At 42.3% G+C, this 18358-nt stretch overlaps 1 protein-coding gene across 1 annotated transcript in view; it reads right to left on the bottom strand.

The window, feature by feature from the left end:
- VWA3B (von Willebrand factor A domain containing 3B) overlaps positions 1-18358 on the bottom strand; it is a 239170-nt gene that overhangs the window by 146723 nt on the left and 74089 nt on the right. The window contains exons 16-19 of the mRNA XM_077482767.1: positions 16034-16170; positions 6588-6725; positions 3826-3883; positions 3578-3734 (exon numbers count right to left, since the gene is read on the bottom strand). Coding sequence (XP_077338893.1) covers positions 3578-3734; positions 3826-3883; positions 6588-6725; positions 16034-16170 — 490 coding nt within the window. The remainder of the gene's footprint in view (positions 1-3577; positions 3735-3825; positions 3884-6587; positions 6726-16033; positions 16171-18358) is intronic.

The following is an 18358-nucleotide window of genomic DNA, read 5'->3' on the forward strand; positions in this document are numbered from 1 at the left end:
CTATATTATTTTGAACAATTTAAAAGCTTTTTGTTGCTATTTGTTACCATTAAATGCAAGGATTATCATACAATTGCTCTCATTACATGGTGACTGGGAGTTCTTTGTGTGTGCATCTAGCATTACTGATATGGGTCAGTAATACTGAAATTCTATATAAATATTGTGCTGATATTACAATTGACAAGTGCACAGTAAATTAATTTAATAAATATAATTATGGATGATAAACAATCATCAAAGATTGTAACTGCTGTTTTTGATAAATTTTTTATACAATTAACACCAGCATTGTGTACAGAACTATGTGTTAGGTCGGGTAAAGTGTCATTTTAAAACGGAGGAAGTAAGAGCTAAATGGTAGTAGCTCTATGCTGCCCTGCAGTGGTGACAAATTAAGAGCACCCAACTCTGCATACTAATACTCTATAGCCAGGACAAACTGAACGTCTACCCATTTTTTACATACTCATTTTAAAATCTAAGTAATAAAAAAAAATCCTACAATTACTGTACTGTTTTTTTTTGTTTGTTTTTTGTTTTTTGTTTTTTTAAGCACTCAGTAAAATCAGTGATGATGTTAGAGGAATCAATAAAATATTGTACCCAGCAACATTCAAGGTTTTTGATTTCCCACAAAAAGGACAATTAGGATTACGGACATAAAACAAATTATTCCGGATCGCTGCACTTCCAAACAATCCTCTTTATTGAAGCTCATGTGACAGGTAGTTAACAGATTGAGCAATGGACAAGAAGGTAGATGCGTTTCACACAAATATTAGCACTTAGTCATTACCTATTGGAACTTAGTCACCACTATCACCTATTTACTGTTCTAATGAGCCATCATTAGGTTACAGGTGAACTAACCAATTAAAAACAGTACTCCGCCGGAATCACTAAGAAAACCCGGCTGCAGTACACAGTACATACACTCACTCACACACTAGGACACACCTGTAAGAAGTGAGAATGAGTCTGAGATTTTGTTTACCTCTCAACCCTCCACTCTGCCAACCATGAAAAGATGGGGCATAATATCAGAAATCAGCCATGTCTACATAGTTCTCTCCCCGATAAAGAACATAGAGGAGCAGCTGAAAATATTTAAAAAGGAACTGCAGTCTGCTCACATAATTTGTAATAAAAACATCTTTACCATTCTGAAGCTTCACTCCAACCACTTTGCATATTATTTTATATATACAGTGAATCTATACTTGCCAAATATGCTGCAGAAATCTCCCTCCACTGAGTCTGGCTGCATCCATTTTAACTGTGGTCAGCTGAAGCTGCTGCCTGTTCACTTCCTGTATTTACACAGACACACAGAGCCCCACCTCCAGCTCTCATTGTCCCTCTTATGACTCGTCCCTCCTCCCTTCCTGGCAAACTCTCACAAGAGTGAGAGAGAGATCTGTGCATGACGTCATAAGCCTAGGCTTTTTACCAGACAAGAAACAGGAAGTGGGCTGTATACAGTATTTACTGACAGAAAAAAATAATGTTTTACTATCCAAAGTTAAAAGAACAAGGGCAGAAGATTTAATAGATGGAATGATGAAAAAATTACCGAAGTTCCACTTTCATTTAGAACACTAGTGAATATAGTCACATGCTAATTATACTGTATGCTGTAGATGCCAAGGTAATATTAATCCTCTTATGCCAAGGTAATGTAAATCCTCTTATCCCCCTATCCGACTTAATTTGGTGGGACAATCAAAGTTTTCCTTTGAAACAGAATTGATTAAAATGAAACATTGTCATGGCTGGCAGGAGTAGGGTGGGCTTTGGGCAAATTTGGCTAGACCCCTTATATTATTTACTTGAAGTCATTTTTTATAGTACCTTTAGATTTTTACAAGCTTGATCTTCTATATTTTATCTACTAAAGGGGGTGCTCAATGACACATTGTGGTTGATTTACTAAAACTGGAGAGTGCAAATTATGGTGCAGGTATACACAGATACGATCAGCTTCCAGGTTTTATTGTCAAAGTTTGACTGAACAAGTGAAGTTAGAAGCTACCATGCACAGATTTTGCAGTCTTCAGTTTTAGTAAATTAGTTCCATTGTCTTTCTTTTAAAGCATTTCTTCAGGCAAATACCCCTCCTGCTCTTCCCACCCTCCTCTCCTCTGGTTATTTGGCATGACAAAAAAAAAAATCCCAAATGACCAAAAATGCCCAAATGCTCCAGTCCCAAGTCTTCTGTTTCCATATGCCTGTGAGATATGCACACTTCCTATTGGCAGTCCAGTGGTGGTGGTCTATTTAGAATCCAGTAGAGAAGTGATGTCAATATGATGGGACTGTGGGGATCCAGCCAGTGCGTGCACATCTGCAGCTCTGGATTAGATGACCCTCCACTCTGAATCAGTGTCGGGAAGGAAACCAGACAGAACACCTCGATAAATGCTTCTTGCTTTACAAGGTAAGAAAAATAACATGCAGAATGAGCTAGATGGGAGTGGAAGGGGGTTCATGTTTTGCCCACAGATTGGCTTTAGTGATTGAAAAACAATATCAGCCACATAGGAAGTCTGTGCTTTTGTAAGATTGCTGACCCACAGACTTATATTGCGAGAAGGAACAGTAAAGCACAGTTATGTAGCACTGTAAAGCAGGGCACAAAGCCTGAACATGTACTGAGCAAATATGACTGCATATACATACATACATTCACATAATTATATATAAATACATACACTAACAAAATTATAAATGCAACACTTTTGTGTTTGCCCCTATTTATCATGAGCTGAACAAAAAAGGCCTATTTCTCTCAAATATTGTTCACAAATCTGTCAAAATCTGTGTTAGTGAGCACTTCTCCTTTGCCGAGATAATCCATCCACCTCACAGGTGTGGCATATCAAGATGCTGATTAGACAGCATGATTATTGCACAGATGTGCCTTAGGCTGGCCACAATAAAAGGCCACTCTAAAATGTGCAGTTTTACTGTATTGGCGGGTTCGGGGGGGGGGGGGGGTCCAAAAAACAGTCAGTATCTGGTGTGACCACCATTTGCCTCATGCAGTGCAGCACATCTCCTTCACATAGAGTTGATCAGGTTGTTGATTGTAGAATGTTGGTTCAAAATGGCTGTGCGAAGTTGCTGGATATTGGCAGGAACTGGAACATGCTGTCGTATACGCTAATCTAGAGCATCCCAAACATGCTCAATGGGTGACATGTTCGGTGCGTATGCTGGCCATGCAAGAACTGGGATGTTTTCAGCTTCCAGCAATAGTGTACAGATCCTTGCAACATGGGTCCGTACATTATGATGCTGCAACATGGGGTGATGGTCATGGATGAATTTGTAAACCCTATTTGAGAGAAATAGGCCTTTTGTGTACATAGAAAAAGTCATAGATCTTTCAGTTCAGCTAATGATAAATAGGGGCAAGCACAAAAGTTTTGTGTTTAAAATATTAATAACATCATTTTTGTCCAGCTGATTTATTTAATATCTAAAAAATAAAAAAAGATTTTTAGTATATTTCCTTTTAATGCTCTAAAATTTTTCAAATGATGGTTATTATTTTGCACGAAAGGGCACTTACCTCATCAAACACTTTAGAAACGACATGCTTGTCAAGGACTGAAATATATTTAGAAGAGTGTGGAACAGTTGTTGGGGCCAAGGCGTCCATTATAGTGAGTCTCCTAGCAACCAGCCCATGTGTCTTCAGCCAGCGTGATGAAGAAATATCTAGACCACTAAAATATAACATAATAATGTAACAATGCTTATAAATAATATATATAACATAATGTAAAGCAATAAAAATAAAGACGTTTCAAGACTTACTTTTTAGGTTTTCTTTTAGGTTTTTCTTGCATGCTGTTGCTCTCTACAATGTTTAAATCTGTAAAGAAATAACAGGTATCTTGTTTTATTTCAGCAACTGTTCATGCCTAGTTAGTTTAAAATCAGAGAAGAGAAAAAAATGTAAAACATAAGGTATGTGTTTTTTTTTTTTTTTTTACTATTTTAGGCATTGATTGACCATACTTTTATGCCCCCAGGGAAAAGAGAAAAAAAAGGAGGTATAAGGGAGGGGAATCGGGAAGGCCTGGAGAATGTAACAGGAGGAGCAGAGTTAAGGAAACAGGGAGGGGGAATTGAGAATATCTGGGCCCACAATGCTAACATGCAATGATGGCATGACACCCCAACATCACCAAATGACAAAATCTCCAAATATTCTGATGTAAAAGTAAAGGTATTCCAGTAGAATACTAGAAGTAGAACCACTTCTTTCAGAAAACATTTTCTTTCCCTTCAACAGTTAAATATAAATATCTTCCATGTATGCAATGATTTTGAGGGCTATGGAGAGTTATGTTTTCCATAATTAACTCTGTCTGCACTGTGCTGACAGTTCTTTATTATCAGTCATAAACTAGATGTGCAGGACTGTCTATCCTATCAAACGGGTAAAGATCTCTAGGCATGGGTAGTACATTGTATCTTACTGCACAATGTGCAGTAAGATACAATGTACAGAAAAACCTGACTTTCCCTGTTATCTTTACATTGCCATTGTAAAGTCTAGTACACTGTCAGCCGCTGTACTAATGATCCAATGTTAGTTCAGAGCTCTCCCCCCACTGAGTCGTTGTGTTCTGACAAGGGGACAGCCCTCCCCTTGGCAGAACACTCCGATCAGCACTCTCCGCCATTGGCTAAGAGCGATGATCAGGAGCTGGTCCGCTGCTGGTTTTCCAGGATGCTCATCTGACAGAGGCAGTCAAAATGGCCGACTTTTGTCAGACCAGGTTCCATACACATGGGCCAAATACCATCCAGTTTTTATTGAAACAGCCGATATTGCCCGGCATTCAGCTTGTGTACGGGGCATAAGCAACAGACTATGCCTATAGTATCCTTTGTATAAACCGATTACAAAGAAACAACTAGAGAGGTAAGTATTCTTTTTTAAATGTTTTTAGGTATGCTGTGTGAATGGAAACATACAAACATATGGTGGGCGTTTCAAATTTGACTGCTAACTTGGGTAGTAGGAAAGTTTTACAAGTAAGTATTGCAGATGTCTGCATATCACATGAGTGAAGAGGAGGGCAATCTGCTCTAGAAACCAATGCAGCAGTATTTCCAACAGAAGATTTGTCATGTGCTTATGTGATTACTAGCTGACATGTTTATCAACATGAAGAATGTATGCTGTAACTCACCACAGTACAAAATCTGTTCCATTGCAGTTTGTATTGCGTCATGTAGCTTAAATGGCCTTTTTTAATTACCGTAAACAGCAGCACAAGTGTAAATGGCAATAATTGGTGTAACATCTTTAACTTGGGGAGCTGGATAATTTTAATTGGTTGATATAGTATGCTGCAAGTACAGAAAAATACCTGTTCATCTTGCTTCTGGGTACTCTGCTTCTGGGCCTCATGGAAATTCCAAGCAGTTTTGCCATTTACTGTAAAACCTTGTGGAATAGAGGTTTGGGAACCTGGTCCCCAACCAAGGTTTACTAAGGGCAAGGGAGCGAAAGGACTAACTCGGTACAGTGTGAGAACACTATAAGTATGACATAAAGACAGTCATAAAAAATTACAAAAATGTATTAGTACAAACTACATGGTATTAAAACAAAGGCGACTTGGTCACCTTTGTTTTAATGCCATGTAGTTTATACTAATACATTTTAGTATTTTTCTATGACTGTCTTTATATCATACTTACTTACTTTTTTCACACTGTACCGAGATAGTCCTTTCGCTCCCTTGCCTTTAGTGAACCTTGGTTGGGGACCAGGTTCCCAAATCTCTATTCCACTAAATTTTGGATGATGGTACAATTTGTCATTTTTATATTCATAGTTATGATTTTTAGAGACCACCCGTTTTTTCTCTACTGTAAAACCTTGGTTTGAGAACATTTTGCAAGACAAGAATTTTTTTTAAATAAATTTTGACTTGATATACAAACGATGTCTTGATATAAGAGTAGTGTCATGTGACAACTGAGTATAAAACAGAAGACACCCCTAAGTGTAGCAATATGGTTACATTTAATGAAGGTACAACATTTAGCAACTCACATGGTTGATGATTAAAACAGGCACATCTAAGTATGCAGACATCCGGGGTAAAGCTGTCCACATAGACCATCCTCTGCACAGCCACCGATGTAATCCCTTTCACGCTGCGCTCCACGAGCGGTTCAAGCCTCGCTTTCAGATCACCCTACTGAAGGGTAGTCTTCCCGGTCCCAATTGCAGACTGATAGCGATGAGAGCCGGAGGTGCAGAGGATGGTCTATGTGGACAGCTTTACCCCGGATGCCTCCAGTTTACTAATTTCATCTGCATATACTGTGTAAAGATTCTGAATTACTGTTGTGTTGTCAGCTCAAACAGGAAGTTAGGTGCACACAGGATTTCTGGCAGATCAGTTGTTGTTTTTCTGTACTTGTAGAGTATTTAAAAAGATGAAATATGCATGTATTGAAGAGATGTATTTCACATTTCTTATTTTGCACAGACATACACATTAAATAAAGACTTTTCTGTTTTAGAGGTCAAGTTGCACAATAGGATTTACCTTTCAGGACAGACATAGTTTTCTTGTCCTTAATAAGGAAAAGCTCTCTGGTTTCAGGAGGCATGTCCGGGTCTGCTGTACTCTCTGTCAGGGTCACACCATGACTCAGGGCTCTGAGCACACTAGACTTTGTATGCTCTGTAAGTGTTATCAAATAAGAAAAGCACATTACATTAAACATGATTTATGACCGTATAGTAATTATACCACTGCTGTAAAAACCAAATACATATGTGGTGAAAAAGTCATGTCACTTCAGAAAGAAAAACACACCATATACACTCAGTGGCCAGAAAAAATATTACAGGGGATTTACTAAAACTGGAGCACTCAGAATTTGTTTCATGGTTCACTTTGCATGGTAGCTAGCCAATCAACTTTTAGCTTCAGCTTGTTCAGTTAAACCTGGTCATTAAACCTGGAAGCTGAGGACCAGGTGGGCTTTGTACCTCACAGACAGGCGGGCGATAACACCAGGAGAGTCATTGACCTTATCGACATAGCTAACAAAACTGCTCTCCCCTCCCTGGTCCTGAGTCTAGACGCAGAAAAGACATTTGATCGCCTGAGCTGGCCATTCATGACGGCGACTCTACGCCACATGGGCTTTCAGGGTTCCTTCATGCACGCAATACAACACCTCTACACCACCCCCACCTCGCAAGTTAAAACCCCGTATGCTACGTCTCCGATCTTTTCCATCGCCAATGGCACCCGCCAGGGCTGCCCGTTATCTCCTTTGCTGTTTGCTCTCTGTGTGGAGCCCCTGGCGGAGGCCATTAGAAGCAATCAGGATGTCAGGGGAATTTTGGTTCGGGATAGGGAATTTAAAATATCTTTATTCGCGGACGATGTCATCCTCACCCTGACCCAGCCTAGGACGTCCTTGCCCAACTTGAGTGCGGAATTGCAGCGATACGGGGAGATCTCGGGTTACAAAATTAATGCCTCCAAGTCAGTGGCCCTCCCGATCAATATACCTGTGGCAGAGGAAACTCACCTACGTTCGGTGTTTCCCTACAGATGGGAGAACTCCTCTCTTAAATATTTGGGGGTTCTCATTATCCCGTCCTTCCATACCCTGTACCAGGCCAACTCCCCCCCCCTCTATAGGGAGATCAGGGCACTTACCCACAAGTGGAAGGCTCACCAAATATCGCTCTTGGGGCGGCTCGCGTCTATTAAAATGGTAATTCTCCCCAAACTCCTTTACTTGTTCCAGACGCTCCCGATCCCGATCCCCTACGCGCACCTCCGCCTGCTCCAGAAGGACTTGCTGAAGTTCCTGTGGAACTATAAAAAACATCGGGTTCCTGCCTCCGTTATGACTGCCTTGCGCTCGGATGGGGGCCTGGCGTTCCCCGACCTGGTTAGGTACTACCAAGCGGCGCAATTACGGGCTATAGTCTCATGGTTCACGCAGCGATCGTACAACAAGTGGTCAGAGATAGAGAAGCTATGGTTAGCTCCGGTGCACCCGAATAGCCTGCTCTGGAGCACGGAAACACAGATTGATACGAACCGCTTACTGGGGCCGATGGCTCAGCTTAACCAGCTCTGGAGGAAACTCTCCCGGGAACACAGGCTCCACTCGGAGGCATCCTTGCTAACCTTGTTTCTTTGTAACCCTAAACTCCCGGACAGCCTTACCCACCAGATGTCTTGGCCCTGGGCGTCCCAGGGTTTATTTCACTACACGACCTCCCCCGGCGGACGTTCTACAGTTACCTACAGATCAGACATTTTGCACAAACCATAGCACCGAGACTCCAATTCTCCCCGCCCACTCCCTTCGAACTGATTATACTCGAGGGACGGAACCGTAGGGGAATGATATCAGACCTCTACCACATCCTCAACTCGCACCACTTTCACGCAAGGGGCAAGCACAAGTATATGCTGCGATGGGAAAAGGAGTTGGGTGAGGAACTTCCACTGGAAGCTTGGCAGGGGATATGGAGACAGGCGGCCAAGTCCTCCCTATGTACCCTTTATAAGGAAAACTTTTATAAAATTCTCTACCACTGGTACCAGACCTCAGCTGTGCTCCACAAAATGTATCCCTCCACCTCTGATCGATGCTGGCGCTGTCTACAGGACAGGGGTACCTTGTTCCATATATACTGGACTTGCCCTTTGATAGCCCCGTTCTGGAAATCAATCCAACAGCTCCTTGTCCGGGTATTTGAGGTGCCTGTCCCGTTTGTGCCCAAGTTCTTTCTATTTGGCCTGTCCCAACCGCGGATGACTAAGCCGTCCCGGAAGCTCCTACAGCATATTCTTACAGCAGCCCGTTGCCCAATAGCCCTTAACTGGAAAAGTCGACTGGCCCCATCTATGGAGGCCCTCTACTCCAGAATAAAGGACGTGGAACTAATGGAGAAAATGACTGCCAGAGTGAGGGACAGGCTGGAGGAATTTGACCAAGTCTGGGAGAGATGGCGGCTGCGGGAAGACTAAGGGTGAATTGGTTAAGGTATGGCGACCTGGATCTCTGGCACTTTCTTTTCTTTATCTTCTCTGTCTTTTCCCCTCTCACCTCTCCTGTTTTTATAGCGGATCTCATCTGCTATGCATTTTGTGTTTTGCATAGGCCGCACGGCAGCTCATACTGGGCCATAGGGGTTGTGGGGTGGGCGGCTGACTTTTGGTGTCCTCTGCCCCCTAGCACTCCGCCGCCCAAACTACTGGATTCTACTGCACATGCCTGTGACCTGACGCTGCTTATCGCATATCTATACTTACTCTTGCACAGCTCTACAGCTGTTTGCCTTTCATTGTACTTCTGTACTGTTTATATACCTATGCAACCACTGGTAGTTAATAAAACGTTATTTGGAAAAAAAAACTGGAAGCTGATTGGTTTCTGTGCAGAGCTGTACCAGATTTTACATGCTCCAGTTTTAGTAAATACCCCCCTAAGGGCCCATTCACAAATAAACATGCACTAAAAGGCATAGAAATACTCAAAAAATGGATTGCATTGCCTTCCATTAACATCCGCTGACACACATTTTTTTCCACATTGACATTTATTTAAATACATAACTTTTTTTTTTTTTACACAAATTTCAGAGGGAAGGAGTGAGGCAAAAAAATAGAGAGAGAAACAGCGATGAGAATTTTTTTTTTTTTCGAGAGGCTCTGGAAAACAGGATGTCTAGCGCAACCGCCCTAATTATTGTGATTGTGCTAGCTTTACTAAGGAGGAGCAGGTGGATGAGGAGATTGGAACAAGCCAAACGGTGCTACTGAATGCGTCTATTGCTCACACAATGTGAAAGTAAACCTTATACCAAGACTTATGATGTCACTCACCTATATCTATAAACCCTGCCATTAAAGTGGAGCTCCACCCAAAAAGGGAAGTTCCGCTTGTCTGCCCCCCCCCCCCCCCCCTCTTTCGCTGATGGTTTCCCTTAGCTGAGATGGTGGCACCAGCACCCAAGAGCCGATTCAAGAATTGGCTTGGGTGAGGACACTGCTGGATGCCTGGACAGGTAAGTGCCCTAATAGTAAAAGTCAGCAGCTACAGTATTTGTAGCTGCTGACTTTAAATTTTTGGAAGGGGGGGGGACTTCAAGAGTGCATGCTCTCTACTTCCCCTCTAAGGCTGGATTCACACCTATGCATTTTTATTGCTTTTTGCATTTTGCAGATTTGCACTACAGAACGTGTTCCATAGGAAACCATGTTAAATGGACTGTAGTGCAAATCTGCAAAATACAAAAAGCACTAAAAATGCATAGGTGTGAATCCAGCCTAAGGCTGCCGTATGGGTCCTTGCCAGAGACTTCAGACTACATATTACACTGGAGTTGTGATGTGAACAGGACACACAGAAAACAATTGTGGTGATCTGTATTCTTTCAGTGAGGTGAAAGGATGGTCAGTGCAGAATGTCTGAACAGGGCCTAACTCTTGCTTACTACCAAGCTAAACCAGCCTTGGTTAAAAAAAACAGCAGCCACACATTGTGGCAGCTACTCTATATTGGTCCTGCAGCATTCCAATGTTAAAGCTGACCATACAGATATCAGTGCTTCTTGCAACTGCCCAAGGTTGGTGTATGCTTTCTTTCTTGTACACAAAATGTGTTTCACACATCCCATACTTTGCATGCCATTGAGATTTTGAATGTGAAACTGCAGCTTACAGGACCAGTAAACTTTCAGGCCGCGTACACACGGGCGGATTGTCTGCCCAACTAAGTTCGGCAGACAATCCGACAGACAGTCCGTTCAAAATTTGCATGAACGGACTTGACCACACATGATGAGCAGACAGTCCGCTGAAAGCGTGCGCGATGACGTGTACAGCACGTACGACGGGACTAGAAAAACAACGTCCTATACACTGCAATGCAACCTTCGGCCGTGTAAATCCTTTCTGAGCATGCGCCATACTTAGTCCGTCCAACTTGCCTACACACGAGCGGACTGTCCGCTGAAACCAAGTTTGGACGGACAAAACCAAGTTTGAACGGACTGTCTTACGGAAATTCCGTAAGACTTTGTTCGTCAGACTGTCCGCTGAAAAAGTCCGCTGAAGCCCACACACGAGCGGATTGTCCGCTGAAACACTGTTCAGCGGACTAAGTTGGGCAGACAGTCCGCCCGTGTGTACGCGGCCTCAGACATCATAAATCCACTACTAATGTCTCTTACCCCTGCAAACACTTTTAGCAGTTTACCATAGACAGGAGAGTTACTTAGCATGTCATCTGCTATTATTAAGCTCCTCACAGCCAAGAGGTTGAAACACCATACATTGCAGTGTAACGGCACTGTGATGTTTATTATTATCAACACATTTGCAGCTGGATGCTTCATTTAACCACTTGCTTACTGGGCACTTAAACACCCTTCCTGCCCAGACCAATTTTCAGCTTTCGGTGCTCTCACAATTTGAATGACAATTACTCAGTCATGCAACACTGTACCCAAATGAATTTTTTGTCCTTTTTTTCCCCACATATAGAGCTTTCTTTTGGTGGTATTTGATCACCTCTGGGGTTTTTATCTTTTGCGCTATAAATGAAAAAAGACCGAAAATTTTGAAAAAAAACGCATATTTCTTTGTTTCTGTGACAGAATTATGCAAATTATTAATTTTTCTTCATAAATTTTGGCCACAATTTATACTGCTACATATCTTTGGTAAAAATAACCCAAATTAGTGGATATTATTTGGTCTTTGTGAAAGTTAGAGAGTCTACAAGGTGTGGTGCGAATCGCACAAAATTGATCACATCTGATGTACTGGTGGCCTATCTCGCTTCTTGTGACCCGAACAAGTCAGGAAAGTACAAATACCTCCCAAATGACCCCTTTTTGGAAAGTAGACATTCCAAGGTATTTAGTAAGATGCATAGTGAGCTTTTTGATGTTGTAATTTTTTTCCCACAATTCTTTGCAAAATTAAGATTTTTCATTTTTTTTTTCTCCACAAAATTGTCATTGTAATAGGTTATTTCTCTCACGTGGCATGTGTAAACCACAAATGACACCCCCCAAAAAATTCTGCTACTCCTCCTGAGTATTACAATACCACATGTGTGGGACTTTTTCACAGCCTGGCCACATAGAATGGCCCAACATGCAGGTAGCGCCATCATGTGTTCTAGGAACATAAATTACACATCTAACTTGTTGACTATTTATTACACTTTTGAAGCACCAGGACAATGACACGTGACACTGATGACAGATGGCACTGATACGTGGCAATGATGACACTTATACGTGGCACTGATGACACGTGGCACTGATGACAGATGGCACTAATATGTGGCACTGATGACAGATGGCACTAATATGTGGCACTGATGACACGTGGCACTTATACGTGGCACTGATGACACGTGGCACTAATACATGGCACTGAAGACACGTGGCACTAATACGTGCCACCGATGACAGATGGCACTAATACGTGGCACTAATACGTGCCACCGATGACAGATGGCACTAATACATGGCACCGATGACGCGTGACACTGATGACAGATGGCACTGATAAGTGGCATTGATGACACGTGACACTGACAACAGATGGCACGTGACACTGACAGGTGGCACTGATGACAAATGGCACTGATACGTGGCACTGATGACAGATGGCACTAATACGTGGCACTGATGACAGATGGCACTATGTGGCACTGATGACACGTGGCACTGATGACAGATGGCACTTATACGTGGCACTGATGACAGATGGCACTGACGACAGGTGGCACTGACAACAGGTGGCACTGGGGGCAGGTAGCACTGGGGTGGATGGCACTGGGGGCAGGTAGCACTGAGGTGGATGGCACTGGGGGCGGATGGCACTGGGGTGGATGGCACTGGGGCAGATGGCACTGCTGGGGGCGGATGGCACTGCTGGGGGCGGATGGCACTGCTGGGGGAGGATGGCACTGCTGGGGGAGGATGGCACTTTTTATTTTATTTTTTTACTTTTTTTTTTTTTTACTAGAGGCAGAACGGCTGCCGCTGCAGCCGTTCATCTCTCCCCTCTCACACTGTCTGTGCGAGGAGGGAGAGCGGCGCTGAGAGATGATCTCATATGTTTACATATGAGATCATCTCCCATTGGACACGCCGATCACGCTGTAAACGGCCGCTGTGATTGGCCGTTTACAGCGATCTGTGTTTGCCTGTCCCCGGGGGACACGGCGAACACAGAACTTCTGCGATGCACGCCCGCGGCGGCGCGCATTGCGGAAGTAAACATCAGGACGTCCAGGGACGACCACCCGGACGAACGCGCCTGCTCTACGGCCGTCATTCGGCTATAGGGCGGGCGTGAGGTGGTTAAATAATTTCTTCTGCTAGTATTTCACTGATATCGATACCGATACCAGTATCAGTGCCAATTTTAAGCATTTACATGGGTACTTGTGCAAATGCTCCAATACTAAAAACCAATGCCTTCAGACTTGATTCACATACACTATATTACCAAAAGTATTAGGACGACTGCCTTCACATGCACATGAACTTTAATGGCCTCCCAGTCTTACTCCGTTGGGTTCAATATTGAGTTGGCCCACTCTTTGCAGTTATAACAGCTGTGCCTGGCTCACAGTCTCTGCTCAAAGCCCTTGTACACACGGTCGGAGATTCCGACAACCAAATCCGTCGGATTTTGTCCGACGGATCTTGTCCGAAACTGTTGCATACACACGGTCGGACAAAGTTGTCAGAAAATCCGATCTTTCAGAACGTGATGACGTAATTTCGTTATGATGGGACTACGTTCAGGCTAGTAGCCAATAGCTTTGATGTAGGAATTTGATCTGAGCATGCGTGGCACTTTGTCCGATCGGAATTCTCTACACATGATCGGAGTATGTCCGATCGGAGCATTTTGACGGAAAATATTTTCGGCAAGTTGTAAAATTTGGTCTGACGGATATTCCGACAGAAACAGTCCGATGCAGGCCACACACAGTCGGAATATCTGACAAAACGCTCCGATCGGACACATTCCGTCTGAATCTCCGATCGTGTGTACAAGGGCTAATTCATCCAAAAAGTGTTCTAATGGGTTAAAGTCAGGACTTTGTGCAGGCCAGTCAAGTTCCTCCACCCTAAACTTGCTCATCCATGTCTTTATGGACATCGCATTGTGCACTGATGCGCCGTCATGTTGGAACAGGCAGTTCCATGTGCTTTATTTCTGCACTTAGGCTGGATTCACACCTATGCAGTTTTAGTGCTTTTTGCATTTTGCAGATTTGCACTGCAGTCCATTTAACATGGTTTCCTATGGAACACGTTCTGTAGAACAAATCTGCAAAATGCAAAAAGCACTAAAAATGCATAGGTGTGAATCCAGCCTAAGGTTGGATTCACCCCTATGCATTTTTAGAGCTTTTTGCATTTTGCAGATTTGCACTACAGTCCATTTACCATGGTTTCCTATGGAACACGTCCTGCAGTGCAAATCTGCAAAATGCAAAAAGCACTAAAAATGCATAGATGTGATTCCAGCCTAAGGCTCGATTCACATCTATGCATGTTGCTTTTGAGCATTTTTGAAGTGCTTTTTGCGGTGCTTGTTGCGTTTTTGGACATGTGTTTTTACCGTGATTTTGCAGCGTTTTGCGTTTTTTTTCTTTTTTTACACTGTGAAAACCAGATATATACAGTGAAAAAAAAATGGGAAAAAAACGCAAATCGCGGCAAAATCACGGCAAAACGCAGTAAAAAAGCGGTACTTGCGTTTTTGATGCAGGTCCACTGACTTCTATTACATGCAAAACGCTGCATTTTGCATGAAAAAAAGTCCCCGACCCTTTCCAAAAATGCAGAGGCACAAAAATGCATTGATGTGAACATGTTCCATAGGAACCCATGTTAAAAAATTTCCTTGCATTTCTGCAAAATGCAAAATGCATCAAAAAACGCACTATTGTGAATCAAGCCTAAGGCTGGATTCACACCTATGTAGTTTAAGGCTGGATTCACACCTATGCAGTTTCAGTGCTTTTTGCATTTTGCAGATTTGCACTACAGAACGTGTTCCATAGGAAACCATGTTATATGGACTGTAGTGAAAATCTGCAAAATGCAAAAAGCACTAAAAATGCATAGGTGTGAATCAAGCCTTAGTGCTTTTTGCATTTTGCAGATTTGCACTACAGTCCATTTAACATGGTTTCCTATGGAACACGATCTGTAGTGCAAATCTGCAAAATGCAAAAAGCACTAAAAATGCATAGGTGTGAATCCAGCCTAAAAATGCATGTAATGTTTTCCATATATTCCAATGGCTCTAGTTCACTCAGAAACTGACCGGAAACTGGAACTGACTGCATTGGTGTGAACTAGAACCATTGGAATACATGAAAAACACTGTGCATGCATTTTTAGGGCCAGTTCACACCACAAAAATGCACTCATATGTTCCGGATCAGTTTTTCCTTACATTTCACCCCACAAGCAGTTCCAGTGCGTTTTTGATTCAATTTGCTAGGTTCCAGTACAGTTCTGTGCAACAAAAAAAATTCAGCACCCTCTACTTTTTTTTCTGCATCGGAAACTGACCGGAAACTGACTGCACTGGTGTGGACTAAAGCCATTGGAATACATGAAACACACTCATGAACTACATCTGGTGTGAACTGGCCATGAAGGCAAAAACAATGTTCACTTTGCATGGGCAGTTGTATTCTGCAAATGAATTATCAGCAGAGCCTACTGAATGAGGTTAAGCTCTGCTGACTTCCCTTGTCCAATCATGCGTAGACTCCTACTACTTGAAAATAGCTTGTTATCTGAGAACCAACCAAAGTGTTGATTTTGACAATGAGGAATTAAACAAAGCAAGAGACTGCATACAAACCTAGTGGTTTAGTTCACAATATAATTTTACTCATTGAATATTAATATATATTAATATATAATAAAGTTAATTTAGAAATGTAGCAGCATTACCTGCATGTCGAATTTTCTTCTTGCGGAGTAGTCTAGGTGGACTTAAACTTTTTCTTTGTAATAATGTTGAAGATGTTTTTGGTTCCCGAGCAGGTGGCAACACTGAAAAACTGTTCAAGCTTTGGGTTTCAAAAGGCCTACATAAAATAGGGAAAAATGCAAGGTAATAGCTGGCATTCTGTTCTTTGTACTACCTCAATACCAAGTCATGATTTACATAGTTTGAAAAATACTGTGTGTCCTTAGTTCACCTTTCAAAAAATAAAGTAAAAATATCATTACATGTTCAGAAACGTAAGAAATGTGATAGCCCAATGTCTCTTATATGCAATATAAAAGTTGATATTTAGTCCAGCAGGAAATAGTGGATCTGTTTCCAGACTTATAAAATTGCAATTCTTTGCTGCAAGCGATCATAAGAAATTTATCTAATATCTGCCTGATACAAAGTACAACAATTAGATACATACAGTTGTGCTCAAAAGCAGATAAATTCTGCTCATGGCAGAATTTATGATTTCTTGGCCATTTTTTAGAGAATATAATTATGAACACAAAAACTTTTCTATCACTCATGCTTCTCCAGTATTTTTTAATAACATTCATTCATCTTGCCAACAATTTTGACCAAATTTCCTGTCCCTTTGTAGCTCACACATCCCCAAAACATCACTACCCCCATATTTCACAGTAGGAATGGTGTACCTTTCATCATAGGCCTTGTTGACTCCTCTCCAAATGTAGTGTTTATGGTTGTGGCCAAAAAGCGAAATTTTGGTCTCATCACTCCAGATGACTTTGTGCCAGAAGGTTTGAGGCTTGTCTCTGTGCTGTTTGGTGTATTGTAAGCGGGATACTTTGTGGCATTTGCGTAGTAATGGCTTTCTTCTGGCGACTCGACCATGCAGCCCATCTTTCTTCAAGTGCCTCCTTATTGTGCATCTTGAAACAGCCACCCCACATGTTTTCAGAGAGTCCTGTATTTCACCTGAAGTTATTTGTGGGTTTGTCTATGCATCCCGAACAATTTTCCTGGCAGTTGTGGCTGAAACTTTAGTTGGTCTATCTGACCATGGTTTGGTTTCAACAGAACCCCTCATTTTCCAATTCTTGATTAGAGTTTGAACACTACTGATTGGCATTCTCAATTCCTTGGATATCATTTTATATCCCTTTCCTGTCTTATACAGTTAAACTACATTCTTTGACAATTCTTTTGGTTTCCCTATGACTCAGAATCCAGAAACGTCAGTGCAGCACTGGATGAAAGATGCAAGGGTCTGTCAGGAGTCCAGAAACTCATTGACCTTTTATACACACACACTAATTACAAGTAAACAGATCACGGGTGAGGATGGTTACCTTTAACCACTTCCCGCCCACCGTCCGTCATATGACGTCCTTGACTTTGTGCGGGTATATCTGAATGATGCCTGCAGCTACAGGCATCATTCAGATATCAGCTTTTTGAGCCGGCCGATTCCCTACACCACAAGAATGATCATAGCGGCTGTTCCGCCGCTTGATCATTCTAACGGGCGGGAAGAGGGGACTCCCCCCCCCACCGCCCTCCAATGTTTCTACCAACTCACAGCTTCCATTGGTGAGTTGGAGACAGGATCTGCTGGCCCCGGATGTTTACCATAGATAGTCTCTACGATCTTTGAAGGCCAGGCGCAATGTTATGACATCACACCCGACCTGTGCATTCAAACGGCGTCGTCTCGGCCAGTAAGCCGAGATTGTTTTTTTAAATTATTATTTCAGGTTTCCCAGCCTAGAAGTGAGATGCGGGGTCTTACTGACCCCATATCTCACTGTAAAGAGGGCCGATCATGCCATATTCCTATTACAAGGGATGTTTACATTCCTTGTAATAGGAATAAAAGTGATCAAAAAAATATATTTGTTTAAAAAGTGTCAAAAAAAAAAAAAGTAAAATTAACAATAAAAAAAAATAAATGAAAGCGCCCCTGTCCCCACCTGCTCACACGCAGAAGCGAACGCATATGTAAGTCCTGCCCACATATGAAAATGGTGTTCAAACCACACATGTGAGGTATCGCCAGGAACGTTAAAGCACAAGCAATAATTCTAGCCCTAGACTTCCTCAACTCAAAACATGTAATCAGTAAAAAACTTTAAAGCGTCTCCTATGGGGATTTTTAAGTACCGAAGTTTGGCACCATTCCACGAGCGTGTGCAGTTTGGAAGCGTGACATGTTAGGTGTCTATTTACTCAGTGTAACTTCATCTTTCACGTTATGCAAAAAAATTGGGCTAACTTTACTGTTTTTTTTAGCGCGTCTGAAAAATTGCTGAGCA

This window comes from Lithobates pipiens, unplaced genomic scaffold, assembly GCF_037356315.1.
Source record: "Lithobates pipiens isolate NorthernLeopardFrog02 unplaced genomic scaffold, aLitPip1_a1.2 Scaffold_16, whole genome shotgun sequence".
Taxonomy (NCBI): domain Eukaryota; kingdom Metazoa; phylum Chordata; class Amphibia; order Anura; family Ranidae; genus Lithobates; species Lithobates pipiens.